We start from the raw sequence: 15230 nt of genomic DNA, 5'->3' as shown, positions 1-15230 counted from the left end.
CTTAAGTGTGTGTTAAACCAGGAGTGAAAAATAGCAACACTTCTCTGTCTGTGTTGCCTGCAGTTACTGGTGCAATTGAAAACCTTGCTTGGTTTCTGTTACCAGCTTGTGCCTAGCTATGTAAAATGAGGTAACTGTTTGCAAAATCTCTTTCTAATGAATCACATGAAATTTTACCAGAACTCGATCTGGAAATGAAGCTCTTGCTGAAGCAAGGGTCTGCAAATTGCCCTTAGGGTTCAGTGTGAGTAACAAATGGGTCTTTTGCAGCAGACAGATCTGGCTGTGTCCTACACCCTGCACATTGCTTATTTTTTCTTACATGCTGAAGGGAACCTTGAAACACCAGGCAGTACTTTTATAGCTTGTCTGCAACCAGTTTTGCTGTGGGTCGTAAAGGCTCAGCAATGTCCTGCTGGGCACATGGACAGATCTGCTCAGGCAGTGTCAGCTAATTTGGTGCTTTGGAGATGGATGGCTCTGGAAATGAGACTGTGTCTCCTCTTGTCTGTTTTCCAGGTGTTCTATGAGCACAGAAGATGGAGCCAAACTCTATGATGTGTGTCCTCACGTCAGTGACTCGGTAAGCTGCTGGTTCTCTTGCATCTTTCTGATCAACTTCACCTTGTAAGCTTTTTGTGCAGGAGGGAGTGGGAAGGCAAAACCATAGGCACTGATTAATCCTCTAAATGAAACGATGCATCATAGCTGGAAAACACTTCACTGGGATCCTCACTGGAAGTAAGTGTAACAGGATGTAACTGGAAGGTAACATTAGTAATGAGCAGGCTTTGAGGAGGCATTACAATTAGTGTATCCTACTGCTTTCTTTGCAAACAACTTGCAGAGGATGCAGTCAGATGGCTGATGTCAAGGCAGTTCACTGTTCATTATATCTGTGCATGCTTGAAAAGGTTCTCTACTCCATTTAGTGCTTTTAAAATTCTGGAAAAAAAGGCATTTTTTAATTAATAGGTGTTCTACTGGAAGCACATTTCCAGAGCATGTAAAATACTGTCCCTCTTGCTATTGCAATCCACAGAAATCTCTGAATGGAGACTTGCCACCATACTGGCATTTTCCAAATCACATGGTAAGGAAGGTTTTGCTAACTTTTGGGTAAAACATTGCTCCCTGTGTGCTGATGGGATCTCACCTCTCACCTTCAAATGCTGAAGGCAGCATCAGAAGGGCTTTGTCCTCCTGGCAGCAGCACTGGGAGGAGACTGAAAGTGGTGTGTAAATTTGTAGGAGCTAGCAATGCAGGCAGCCCTTATCCTTCCCAGCCTTCAAAGCAAAGGTTCCTTTGATCTGAAACTGCACTTCTGTTAAAATTTGATGCCTGTTCCTAGAAGAGTAAATGGAATCCATCAATTTAATAGGATGTGCTGCAGTGGTTTTCTTCTGTACAGAAAAGGTGTGGTCTGTTGTTAGATACTCTCCTGTATCCTAGTCTCTGCTGCTTTGGGGTTGTGCAGTATGTTTTCTGCTTGCTAAATGGATGCTGTAGCAGCACCCAACTTCTGGGTACCCAGTTTTGAGTTCCCTTGTTTTGAGTGAGGCAGTCTCAAAAGTCCCATGGAGACCTGGAGTTTGGTCTGAACCATGAGTTATTTCCAGTGTTACTCCCCTGTACTCAGAATTGCTGTGTGTTAGATGCTTCCCTGACTTAGATCTTGTGGCAGGCACTGTTCTCATCCTTTCTGACAAATGACAACACTTGATACAATGCTGTGCTCACTATTTTATCTATCCTAAACTACTCTGTCCTCCCCCACATTCTGAGTCTTTGGCTCATCAAGTCACTCTAAATAGCAGTGGAAAAGAGCTCTAGGACAGCAGTTTTGTTTGCCATCCTGTTTTGTTTTCAAAGAGCTGTCATATTAACTAATCCACTTAAGACAGGATCTACTTCAGGCTTGACTTGACAAGCAGTGGAGTGAGGGCAGCTTGAATTGGAGTGTGGAAAAGAGTTGGGTGTCCTGGTCCAGGACTCAGCCCACCCGGGCTACCTCACTGAGGACATTTGTGTGGAAATCCTCATCTTCTCTTTCCTCCAAGTGCCTTTGCATCTCCTCCACTGAATCTCAGTCCCATACCATTTGTGACAGAGTGGGTTGCTATAGGAACTGCTGGGCTGACTTCAGGAGAGGAATGAGCTTTAAGAAGTGGGCAACTTGCAGACATCTCCTTTATGTTGAATCTTACTGATGCTGAATGAGAAAAGAGCTGGGATCTTAAATCTTAGGAACAAGAGTCCTTCATGCTGTTTTTATTCCCCCACAGGGTCTCTTCTTTGATGATTCATATGGCTTTTATCCTGGGCAAGTCCTCATTGGGCCTTCCAAAGTCTTCTCCAGTGTCCAGTGGCTCTCGGGTGTGAAGCCTGTTCTGAGCACAAAGAGCAAGTTCAGAGTGGTGGTGGAAGAGGTAAGGACTGACAGGCTGACACAGAGCAGCCCCTGGCTGGTGCTTTGGAGCAGACTCAGCTTGCCATGGTAACCTGCCAAGAGCAAATGCACTGTGGCTGTGTCCTTCTGAGGTGACAAATTTCTCTTGGTGGACTGACAGGACTTTTTGGCTTTTCCTCCCCAAGGGTCCCTGCCAGCACCCTTAAGGTGATCTCATGCCAGCACATTTAGAGGCCAGTGCTGCTGATCATGAGGATAGTGGAAGCACCTCCTTTTATTGAAAATTAATGCTATCCAAAAAGGGAAAAACATGGCTGACTCTTTGCTGAAAGAGGGAGCAGCTCCTGGTCCATTGGCATGTCTCTGGGACATTGGCCTGCTGATTTGTGTATACCATAGCTTCCTTCCCAAGCCAGATGTCCTCTTTCTTGAAGTTAAAAGCTCCAGAAGCTTCTGGTGTTGCCAAGAGCCATGCTATGGGAGCACTGTGGTGGTCCTGGATGTGGTGAAACTGCACTTGGCCATCTGAAATGATAGAAGCAGGTTTGCTGCTTTCCTGTGCATTGAGATCCTACACACTGGTCTAGGGAAGCCTCTGAAAAATGAAATTGCTTTCTCTTTCTTTACATTGTAGGTACAGGTGGTAGAACTAAAGGTTACTTGGATCACTAAAAGCTTCTGTCCTGGAGGTACTGACAGTGTGAGTCCTCCTCCCTCAATAATCAGCCAGGAGAAGCTGTCCAGGTGAGATCAGTCGAAAACCTTGTTTCACTCCCAGCACCCAGGGGCTGCAGAGTCTGTGGGTGATATGCCTACTCACATGAAAAACCCAGTGGTTCCAGTGGGTTTTTCTCCTAGCAGGATACCTGTATATTCCAGAGCTTCAAAAATGTGAAACAATAGCTTCCAAATGACTTTATCAGACACTCGAGGTACCAACACAGGGGGTGGCCTCCCACTCATCTTCTCCAAATACTTCTTCCCTTGTCTTTCCACTTGTTTCTGGAGCAGGCTGCCATCTTTACTGGGTGTGCAGTGTGCAGTTCTGGTGTCCTTCTCTTGAGCCAGGATGGTGCTGAGGGAGCATCGTGTGCCCTCTGCAGGCTGCAACTGCAAAGATGGGCTGGAGAAGGCTCTGTAATAAACATCATATGAATAATAGCACAGTGCAGAATGGGTCCTGCCTGGAGCACATGATTAAGCTGGAGGAGAGGAGCTCGAGGATGACAGAAAAAAAAAAGTCAAAAACAATGCCAACTTTAATTGTCTCTTGGCAGCTGTCTCTGAGAGGGGAACCTAGAGGGAGAGGAGTGTCCAACCCAAGCCCTTTGTATCCCCACCCAGTCCCTGGTGAGATTCCCACTCCTCCTTTAGAATTGTGTGCCTGGAAAAGATTTGCTGTGGTGTTAGCTACTGCTAGTCCAACAGAAGAGCTGTTGGCATGAGGCCATGCCAGCTTGTGAAGGCCCTGGGTGATGCTGTGTTCTGTTGCTGCTTCTATGCTTTGCTCATGGCTCTCCTCCTGTTCCATCAGGGTAAAACGTCTGGGGTGCTTTGATCATGCCCAAAGGCAGCTGGGGGAAAGGTGCCTCTATGTATTCCCAGACAAAGTAGAACCTGCAAAAATCACCTGTGAATGCCCTGAGAGAAACTGTGTCCTGGGTGAAGGATCAGTTGCTAAAAAGGTGAGTTGAGGGATGGAGGGAGGCATTTTCTCGGAGCGTTTCTGGTTGCTGCAGCTCGTAGAGCAGAAATCTTTCTGGCAGTCCTGTGGGCTGAAATGTGACTCCTGAAGTGGTTGTAAAGAGTAATGGCTGCCAGTTGTAAAGTCCCCTTGTTCAGCAGTCTGACCACACCTGCCACAAGAGAGCAGGAACAGGACCTTGAATGTAGAGGTGTCACTTTGCAGAGGTCAGGCTGTGTGTGCTCTGACAGCTGGGACTCTCACCCACAGGTTGTTTCCATGACCTCAGGTTTCCCCTGGAGCTGAACTGTTCAGCTAAATCCTTGCTACAGGGAGACAAGAAAGTCTTTGCTTCCTTAGGCCAAGTGAGTCACAGCATGGTTTCTGGATGCTGGCTGCAGAGCAGCAGTGTTCCTAGAACAACAGGATATCCTCAGCATTGGATAGTGACCTCCTTGCATTGCTGTGTCTGTTACATAGATTAACTTGTGCAGCCTCTTGTGACCTCCCATAACAAAAAAGTTCAGAACAAGGTTAAAACAGGAGCAAAGCTCACTCTCCTGGGGCCAGTCCTGAGTAGAGCAGGGGAGAGATGCTGGTTTGCAGGACACTGGTGTGACAAATGTGCAGAGCCCCATTTCAGAGCTCTTCTCCCCTGTGTACAGAGCTGTTCCCAGGCTGGCTGGCAGTGTCCAGGCACAGCAGCTGACCCAGCTCTGCTCTCTCTAGGTGAGGCGGCTGCTGAAGAAGCAGATAGTGAAGATCATGTCATGCTCCCCAGAGTCTCAGGGTACCACTGAAGTTCCTGACAAAGAATCTGCTGCAGCTGCTGACCAAAAATCAGAAGAGCTTAAGCCTGGATTGAAGTGTGAGCTGGATGACTCTTCCACCAGTGCATCGAGTCCTGGGGAGAGAAAGGAGGAGCAGGCTGAAGAAATGGAGAAGGAGAAAGGGGCAGCAGCACAGCAGCAGCAGCAGCCTCCCCCCTTTCTGCTGAAGGATGAAGGCTCATCTGACTACAGGCTTCAGTCCATGGAGCAAGATGCTGATGATGAGGCAGCTGATGACACTGATGACACCAGCTCTGTCACCTCCTCTGCTAGCTCCACGGCCTCGTCCCAGAGTGGCAGCGGCACTGGCCGGAAGAAGAGCATCCCCCTTTCCATCAAGAACCTGAAGAGGAAGCACAAGAAGAAGAAGACCAAGATTTCACGAGAGTTTAAGCCAGGAGACAGGTGAGTCAGGTTTCCAAACCCCCCTGTATCTGCCAGAAATCCCCCCTTATTGCAGTTTCCAGATGTAAACCAGTCCCTCAGCTTTGGGTGGGGGGTGATGGTGTTAGGACACTGGTTGGTCCTAACCAACAGGGATTATTTTGTTGTGACTGTGCAGTGGCCTGGGTGAAATCAGCCTGGTCTCAATCCAGCTTCCAATGGAACTGTGGCCACGTGACATGACACTGATGCTATTTTATTTCAGCTATGCCTCAGGGCATCATCAAAATATCTGTGCAGCTTGAGACTCCATACACAGAGGAAGAGACAGATGAATAAAGATCATACAGCTTAAACATGACACTAATTGGTTACCTTGTTGGCAGCTTCTGCAGAGAGGCTGAGGATAAACCCATCCTAGTGTGAACGGGCAGCTTGTCCTCCTGGGGAGCAGGCTCAGATCAGCAGGAAGGTCTGTGCTGGCAGGGGTTTGTGCTGCAGTGGTCACTGTTATCCTTGTCATGTTCTGGAGAGAGATCTGCAAAGTCTGCCAGCAGTATGCTTTTATTGGAATTTTTTAATGAAGAGTATCCACTCCTTGAGGGTCTTGGAGGAATTGATTTCAGTAGGACAGGGGAGGGAGCATTGCAGGTGCCTGCCTATTTCTAGACAAAACTGGGTCTCAGCAGCTTCTAACTGAGAATGTTTAAACTGTTTTCAGGGGATGCAAAAGCAGCTACCCTGTCCTGATGGCTCCCCTGGCCTACTTAGCTGTGTACAGATCCTGCATCAGAAATGTAACCAGTGCAGATAATGTGAAACTCCTCCAAGAAAAGTGACATTATCAGAATTCAAGGGATCCAGCTGGAGAATGCCATGAACCTCATTCACACTTCGGGTATCCTAGCTTTTGGCTGTATGCAAGGAGGGCTGTTCCTTCAGTCCTTGTGGGGTTTGGAGAAATTGAATTTGAAGGTCACAAACCTCAGCAGAGCAGTATTCAAGCAAAAGAAAAAACGGGAGCACATGATAGGGATCCTGGGAGCTGACTCTTGGTTCACTTTTCACTTCTTGCCCCCCTGCTGAGTTGCTTCTGCCTCAGTAAAGGCTTTGCTAAGGAGAGCTCAGCTTGTAAACCTTGGCAGCTTTCTGCTCCATACAGGCAGTGGGGAAAAATCCCTGTGACAACACTGAGATTCCTGTGCTGGATCTGCACAGCTCCACACAGGGAAATGCAGAGGTCAGATGTTGGAACACTCTGTGGAGATGACCATTTCACAGGGAATAAAAGATAAAGGTTTTTAAACACAGACTGTGAAGCCCCAGCTGGCAGCTAAAAGGGCAGATGTGGCAGCTGATCACAGCTCACCAGGGCTCTTTGCTGTTTGAATGTGCAGATGAAGAAGTGAGCCCATGGGTGGGATTGCTGCTCAGCACTGCTGAGAGGCACAGAGTGGATGGATTTGCTGCAGGCAGTCACCAGATCTGATCTGTCACCTCCTGGGCACCTCTGGCTTTACCATCATGGGGTGACTTGCTGCATCTCTCTTGGCAGCACATTGACCTCAGGTTGTTTTTTTAAGGAGGATATTTTTGCTAATGCCCAGTTGTGATTTTGGTTGTGAAGCAGCATAAACTGAGCTGGGGATGGAGTCTTTCTTTCCTTGGGTGGCCTTCCCTTCCACTCCCATCCTCGACTGCACATGTCCCCACTTTCCCTAAGAAGCCATTTCTTGGCCTGTCACCCACCAGCCTGTTTAAGAATCTCTTCTCTGATAATTTCTGCTGATGAGTACTGGCCCTGCTAGAAACTTCGTAGTATTTCCACTTAAAACTATTTCTCTGACATTTATAAGAACAGGGCCAGGGGAAAACCGTTGTGTTTGCCTATTGTGTTTTCTTTATGAAAGAAACTTGACTTAAAACCAACATAAATGCAGCACTTGTGTTATATCTGGAAGGCTTGGCTGCAAAATAAAGACAAGATTTTAAATCAGCATGGGATTCAATTTGTTTTGTGCAGTAGGAGAGATGAAAATGGTGGATGGCTCATTAGAAGAGTCTGTTCAGCTGGACTGCTTCTCTCTTCCTGCTGCCCCCAAGCAACTTGCCTCTTCAAGAAACTCTCTCAAGCTCCACAGCAGAATACCAGCATGTGGTCCATTGTTCCATGTTTGGGTTTCATTTCTGAGACGCAGAGAGACACATGTATGTGTTTGAACAGCTGAGAAGGAGACTTTTTCTCTTTTAAACAAAATCCTTCTGCTTTACCCACCCTCAATATGTTGCCCCTTCTTTTTCCTGTTGTGGAAGGGCTGAGATGGATGCTGCTTTATCTTTGCTTTCTAGTCCCACGCTCCTGGTCCTTCAAAGAGTCCTGGGAGCTGCCAGGCTAGAAGGTCCTTCAGTGGAGAAGATCTTAAGCTTCAAAGTATTTGAAGCTCCTGTTTTGCTTCTTGCCAGGGGTAGAAAGTGGGTGCTAGCAGATATTAATTTGGTCCACTAGGAATAAAAGTGAGCTCAGCATCAGCTTCCTGGAAGAAAGTAAATCCTTCTGTAGTGTAGGCTTGTGGCAATATAACATCTGCAGTGACTGAGAACCCATTCAAGCAAAGCCTGCTGTGTGGCTGCTTCCATGGGGAGCAGTTGGAGTTTCCTGACTTGCTTCCCAGCCTGCTGCTGAGCGTGCCCTTGTGCTGCCAAGATCCATCTTGATCCCTGATGTTGACAGCATCACATTCTGGTTGGGCTCATCCACATTCCCTCTGGTAACATGTTGCCCTTTTTTTGTGTTTCCAGGGTGGCTGTAGAAGTGGTGACCACGATGACTTCAGCTGATGTGATGTGGCAGGATGGCACCGTGGAGACAAACATCCGCTCCAACGAGCTGATCCCAGTCCATCATCTGGACAACAATGAGTTCTGCCCTGGGGATTTTGTGGTGGACAAAAGAGGTACTGGGTGTCAAAACACTGCTCAGGGAACAATGATGTTCATAATTGCAAAATAATCTTCAATCTGATGTGCATTGTAGCCTTTTTTCCAGGTGTTGTTAGTAGGCTCACTTGAGGTAGGCACAGCAGCCTAACAAGGGACCAGCAGTGATTCAGGTGCCAGCACAAATGTCAGCAGAGAATCATTGTTTAAATACCAAGGTCAAACTGTGAAAACAGGCAAGATGTGAATGGAATAACTGCCAAGGAGCAAGGTTAGGAATGTCAGTGTTTCTGTAGAGTGCAGGTGGCCCATCTCTTTGAAAGTATGAACACCTCAGTCTTGCAGAATGAGGGGAGAAATGAACAGTTCATCTCAGGCTGCTTTCACTATCTGGCTTGTCTGTCATCGCCCTCCATTTTTTTCCTTGGAGGGTTTGGGATCCAGAGGCATCTTCTGGAGTCCCTTTTCTTCACCAAACTGCTCCCAGCGAGTTCTTGGCCATCCTATCCAGAAACTGACAGCTTGTGTGGTGGCAGTTTGAGGAGCAGAGCACTAAGGCCTGTTTTCTCTTGTTAGATCTCAATAGTGGTCTCAAAGTGAATGTGTTCACCCAGTCCAATGCAACATACTCTTACTGTGTCATCACTTGGTGCCCCATTTAAATGCAGAGTACAATCTTGACTGTGTAGGAAGAACTGTTTTCCCTCATGTCATTCACAAATTGAAAATTTCAGCTGTGAGAGTTTGGGAGCTTGCAGCCTCAGTTGCTGTGTGAAATCTGTGCTCCTCCACTTACCTTGTCTATTTTCTTCCCTGCCATTGTGACCAAAAGCTCAGAGCTCCCAAGACCCTGGGTTATATGGAGTTGTGCAGTCTGGTGACCATATTGGCCGTACCTGTGTGGTGAAGTGGTTCAAGTTGAAATCCAGTGGAGATGATGTGGAGGTAAGTGCAGGAGCCTCTGCCTGTTGCAACCAGCTAAGAGACAACAGCTACAAAACAGTTGCACAAGCTTTACAGATAAGCCTGGGAGTCAGCTCTGCAGTGGAGTTTGTCCTTGAGGAGCAGCAATGTGCTTTTGAGCCTGGGAGGCTTAGCTAGAGGTGTTGTCACTTCATATTTGTAGATGCCTGCAAGGCAGCAAAGACCAAGCCGAAGGATTTACATCCCATAATCAACATCAGGCTCTGTAGGGATGAAGTTTTTTGCTGAAGTTGTCACAGATGGTTGATTTCTTGAGCTCACTGTAAGACTTTGTCCTTCCCATGCCTTTCCTAGTTGATGGAAAGAGGATCAGTCTGTTGCATGTTGTCCTGCTTGTCTCTGCCAGGCTCTGTTGCCTACAGTCAGCCCTAGTACCTTTTTCTCAGGGCTGGTAGGAACACTGTTTTGCAGGGTCTCAATGGACTGCAGTCTAGGTGGAGGTGAGGGGGTCTCAAACCACCCACCAGCAGGTCCAGGGAGGTGATTCTTCCCCTGTACTCAGCACTGCTTAGGCCACACCTCGAGTACTGTGTCCAGTTCTGGGCCCTTCAGTTTAAGAAGGATGTAGAGGTCCTGGAACAGGTCCAAAGGAGGGCAACCAGGCTGGTGAAGGGACTCGAGCACAGGCCCTATGAGGAGAGGCTGAGGGAGCTGGGGCTGTTCAGCCTGAAGAAGAGGAGGCTCAGGGGAGACCTCATTGCTGTCTACAACTACCTGAAAGGAGGCTGTAGCGAGGTGGGAACTGGACTCTTTTCACAGACGACCTTCAACAAGACAAGAGGACACAGTCTTAAGTTGTGCCAGGGGAGGTTTAGGTTAGATATTAGAAAGAATTTCTTCACGGAGAGGGTGATCAGGCTATGGAATGGACTGCCCGGTGAGGTGGTAGATTCTCCATCCCTGGAAACATTTAAAAAAAGACTGGATGTGGCACTCAGTGCCATGGTCTAGCAACTGCTCCGGTGGGTCAAGGGTTGGACTAGATGATCTCTGAGGTCCCTTCCAACCCGGCTAATTCTATGATTCTATGATCTGGTGTGTCCTGCCTTAGGGTGGGAGACCACATCATCATAACTGAGCAAGGCCCTTTATATCCAGAATATCCTTTATATCCCTTTATATCCAGAAGGAAGATGTAAGTCTGGCCTGGGGTTGTGCTTCACTTTACCCACCTGTGGGCTCCAAGTTCTCGTAGGAAAAGTTTCCCATTAATTGGGAAGTTTTCTGTCAGACACTGGCTGTTGCCTTGGATCATTTCAAATGTAAACTCTTCCCCTTTGGGTCCCAGTGAACTGCTTTGAGGAATCTGGGTGTTCAGAAGGGATGTAAATGTTGTTCTTGCATGTGCTGTGGAACCTGAAGTAAAGGTGAAGGGCAAGCAGATGAGACAGAGTATCTGCTTCCTGTCATTGCTGTGTCCTGATTGATGTGGCACAGGATGAGGTGAGGGAGGACACGAGCAGCTCCTTGGAGCCTGCCGGAGCAACTGAAAACTGACAAAACACACAAAATCCCTTCGAGTGGTTGAAGGCAGGCTCTGAAGGTCAGTGCAGCATCCTGGGGCTGAGATGTTTGTGCTCTGTCTGTGCTGCAGCTGATCGGGGAGGAGGAGGATGTCAGTGTCTATGACATTGCAGATCACCCCGACTTCCGCTTCCGCACCACGGACATCGTCATCCGCATCGGCAACTCCGACGGAGCCACGGCCAAGGAAGATGAGGTGGGTTCTGGGCACAATTACATGACTGCATTGGCACCAGTTCTTGGTGGAAACACTCGAAAGAGGCAGTAGAAGGGCCTTAGTCTCACCGTGGTCAGGCTGAACTCCCTAACGTGGTAGTTTTGTGGCGGTGTCCCCTGCTGTCATGAGGAACGTTCCAGTCCCCAGGTCTGGTGAAGATGTAACCTTGGAATCCTGTGACCTTGGTGGCAGTCTGTAGCAGAGCAAGAACAAAGCCTAGACAAGGCATAAATACATGCCTGAGGGTTTTTTACAGAACTCGTGCTTAGGATTTCAGAGTAACCTCTATTAAGAGGATATTCTGTGGGCTCCTGAGCAAAAGTGAAGGTTTTTTTGTCATGAAACCAGTTTGTTTCACTTGCCAACAGACGACTGGGGTTCTTGTTTTCATCTGAGTTATTATGTGCACATTAATTTTGTTGGTCTGATTGATCTCCTGGGAAGGAAGCAGGAACAATGAATGTTGTAGAAGAGACTGTTGGCTAGAAAACAGGATTAACTCTGCAAGCAAGACCTCCAGCTTCCTAGACTGCTGCCCTAAGAAAGGGTTAAAAGAGAGAGTGTGGCTCTCGCTCTGGTTTGAGTTTCAGCAGCAGGAAACACATCCCAGCTTGCCATGCTGACCTAAATAACCTTCCTCCAGTGGAAGATGCTGCTTACTGTGCACACCCAGTGCCAACCTAGACTTGTCTGCTCATGCTTGCACTCTCCTGGGAGGAGCTGCTGGGAGCCCCTGCCTGGTGGCCGGGGTGGTGACACCCCACTAGAGGGCAGCCCGATGCAGGGGACTGTCCTGCCTCCGGAGAGGCCACAGCCCAGCAATGGCCCTGGTCCTGGGTAGGAGTCAGGATCTGCTGCCAGAGCAGCCCTCCGGGTCCCCTCCTCCTCGCAGAGGAGGTGATTTTCCCCAGCTCCATAGGAGTTGTGGGGTTTCTGGTGGAAATCCTATCTGTAGGATTCTTTTCCCCCTTGATATGAGACCCCAGGTCTTCTGCCATTCCTGCAGCAGGCTGCAGTCATTATTTTAGGTGGGTCTCTGACCAGGGGAGTTTCTCAAAACCTTTTCTGGCTCTTCACTGAAACACCTGGGAAAGCAAAGGGACTGACAAACTGCTCTTGTTTCCACAGCCCTCAGTCGGACAAGTGGCTCGTGTAGATGTCAGCAGCAAAGTGGAGGTGGTGTGGGCTGATAACTCCAAGACTATCATCCTGCCTCAGGTGAGGTCCTGTTCCAGCTCGTGATGTCTCTGTAATCCTTAGCTGAATGATAAGTCTTGGTTTTAAATCCTGAGTGCAGAGAGATTCACTGGGTAAGGGAATCTTGCTCTAGTGCTTCTTTCCCCTATGACAGGGTGGCTTCCCAGTTCTGTTAGAACATGAAAATCCTTTGTCAGGAGAAAGTGGGGAACTAATTGTTCATCACTGCTCCTGAATCTAGAGAACAGGAAAGTATGGACAGCCTGTTGCTCCTTTCAGATGTTCACAGCCCTGCTCCTGGCCTTCAGCACCTGCTGCTTTGCAGAGGGGGTTGCAGGGCTCAGGGATCATTAGTTCTGACTTGAGCCCTGGTTCCCTCTGTTGCCCAACTAAGGTACCTGTGAAAGATGATTGCTTGTTCTGTCTTGCTTGTGAAATGGCACCATGGTGTTTTCTTTGGCTAAAGAAGCTCCTCAGAAGCTGGGCTAGAGCCAAAAGTTGTGACCTAGGGATCAAACCCAAATCTTTTCCCAGGGCAGGGAAAGAAAGGAGTTGAGTGCAAACTTAAAAATACAGATCTAGCCTCACTAATCCACTTAACCCCATTCATTTGTTTGTTGCATTGTTCTGGGGGTTTTAGTGTACTGTCTTGTAATCTTATTCACTCCCCCACGTACAGTTTCATCCCTTGTCTCTTCTCCTTGTTGCCTCAGATTAAGACAGGCAGCCTGAAGAGAAGACTCTGCTTCTGTAGGGTCCCATCTCCATCATGGTGGCAGAGAGCACCACTGCCCCCACCACACAGATATGTTTGCAAGTAGAAAGCACTCAGTCAAGATTTCTTTTTAAACCAAGCAGCTCTGCATTAATTACAGCAGAATAGTCAATGCCTGCACTGTGGCAGTGGATTGGAGCATTACAAAGCAGGCTGCTGTCTCCCTGCCCCGTTGTCACATGTGCTTGGATCACAGGCACAATCAGAGGTCTGATGGGTGCTCCACAAAGGGCTGCTCTGGCACTGTGGTGCTGGGGCTCTGCAGCAGCTCCTGCTGTGTCACACCAGTCCCTTCCATTCCGCTCATCTGTGTAATTATGGGAGCTGGGGAAATGTCAGGAGTGTGAATTATCAGTTGGTAAAACCCTGATTTATCAATGCCTGTCCGTGTGCCCAGAGAGGAGCTCTCTGGGTGCTGTTTCTCAGCTCTAAAAATAAAGATGGCATAACTGGCTAATTAACTTTCCGACTCAGGTTTGGATTAGCATTGAGGGCAGTGAGTTTTGATGGTTTTTTTCCTGCCTGCAGTCACTTGTGCTGAACCCAGCTAACCCCTGCTGCCTGCCTGCCTGGCTCAGGATGGCACAGGACTAGCTGAACAGTGCTGGTTCAGTTCAAGGATGACTGAGTGTGTCCATGTGCTTTAGCCTCTGGGTTCATATCTTGCAAGATTTAAGAGGATTCTTGGGCCATCATTCAAGTGCAAGAAGCCTGTGGATAAAATGTTCCATCTTGAGAGCCCTAACACAGCCTTACGAAGTTGTTCTTAATCCCTTGCTTCTCTCTTGGAGGTTGTAGCTGGAGCATGTCTGTAAGCTGCTGCAGGGAAATCTTCTGAGAGACACAGCATGTGCAAAATCATGGTTATAAGAGGTGAAGCTAGACAGAGCATGGATGGGTTCAGCTTCCAGTAGCTAAAGGGAAGAGAAGGTTTTATGTAAGAGCTAATTCAGCAACTTGGGTTAGGCTCCATTGTCCCAGCTGAATTTTAAGCAGTAGTGACATACAACAGCTAAAGCAGTGTTGTGTGCCACCAAAGAAGAAAGCTGCTGTGGGAATGTTTTCCTGCTTCCAGCATTGTCTCGCAGAGCATGGAGGCAGCTAAACCAGGGCTTTGTGCCAGCACAGTTGCTGGTGCAGAAGCAGGACCAGAAATACTGTCCAGATGATATCCAAATACCTCCTGAACTAGCTCTGTGTTTAGAAACCCTGGGGGGTGGCAGCCAGGTAGCTGTTTGTTGTCTGCCTGCTCTTCTTGGCTGAATCCCAGGCACTGGGATGGCTGCAGCCCACCCAGTTTTCCCCTAATGCCCTCCTTTGAAAGGTGGAGGATGGGACTGTGCAGATGCCTGGTCTGTGCCTCTCACTGGTGACATTATTTGCCTCAAACACCGTCCACCCTGTGTAGATGGAAGAGGTTGCAGTAGCCCAACCAGCTGTAGGTGGAAGCTCCCTTTTCATGGGGAGAACTGGCTTTTGTTTAAAAACAACAAAAATCTGGGCTTCAGACTAATTTTTTTTTCATAACTCTGCTCTCCTTTAGCACTTATACAATATTGAATCAGAAATTGAGGAGTCAGACTATGATTCTGTTGACGGCAGCACCAGCGGGGCATCCTCTGAGTGGGAGGATGAAAGTGACAGCTGGGAGACAGACAATGGCCTCATGGAAGATGACCACCCAAAAATTGAGGATTTAGAGCCTGAGGAGCCAGCAGCAGAGGAAGTGAAAAAAGTAGAGGAACAAGTCCAGGGGGCTGTGGCTATGGCAGTTGCAGATCTTGCTGCAGAGAAAGCTGGCAAGGATGGAGCTCCAAAGAGCTTCCGGGAGCTAAAGGAGGCCATCAAGATCTTGGAAAGCCTGAAAAATATGACTGTGGAGCAGCTGCTGACTGGCTCTCCCACCTCCCCAACTGTGGAGCTGGAAAAACCCACTCGGGAGAAGAAGTTCTTGGATGATATTAAAAAGCTGCAGGAAAATCTAAAGAAGACCTTGGATAATGTGGCTATTGCAGAGGAGGAAAAGATGGAAGCCATGGTAGAGACAGAGAAGAAGGAAGAAAAAGCAGAGGCACAGACACCAGTGAGGTCTGAGTGGCCCAGTGAGACACCAGTGCTCTGCCAGCAGAGTGGGGGCAAGCCTGGAGTCACCTTCACCAGTGCCAAAGGAGAAGTTTTCTCTGTGTTGGAGTATGCTCCAGGTGAGTGTGGGAGGTCAGGCCTGTGAGGGACACTCTGTTCTTCATTGCTGTCCTGCAGGGGTTTTCTCCAAAACATTTACTTCTAG

General features: G+C 48.2%; 1 protein-coding gene across 1 annotated transcript in view; it reads left to right on the top strand.

Annotated features, from left to right (window-relative positions):
- UBE2O (ubiquitin conjugating enzyme E2 O) overlaps positions 1-15230 on the top strand; it is a 60155-nt gene that overhangs the window by 36812 nt on the left and 8113 nt on the right. Inside the window, exons 5-14 of the mRNA XM_030461631.1 lie at positions 520-583; positions 2287-2430; positions 3046-3155; positions 3946-4096; positions 4825-5330; positions 8109-8263; positions 9079-9191; positions 10825-10950; positions 12100-12189; positions 14487-15144. Of these exons, the coding sequence (XP_030317491.1) occupies positions 520-583; positions 2287-2430; positions 3046-3155; positions 3946-4096; positions 4825-5330; positions 8109-8263; positions 9079-9191; positions 10825-10950; positions 12100-12189; positions 14487-15144 (2117 nt within the window). The remainder of the gene's footprint in view (positions 1-519; positions 584-2286; positions 2431-3045; positions 3156-3945; positions 4097-4824; positions 5331-8108; positions 8264-9078; positions 9192-10824; positions 10951-12099; positions 12190-14486; positions 15145-15230) is intronic.

This window comes from Calypte anna, chromosome 18 (assembly GCF_003957555.1).
Source record: "Calypte anna isolate BGI_N300 chromosome 18, bCalAnn1_v1.p, whole genome shotgun sequence".
Lineage (NCBI taxonomy): Eukaryota > Metazoa > Chordata > Aves > Apodiformes > Trochilidae > Calypte > Calypte anna.
This window is presented reverse-complemented; position numbering and strand designations above follow the sequence as displayed.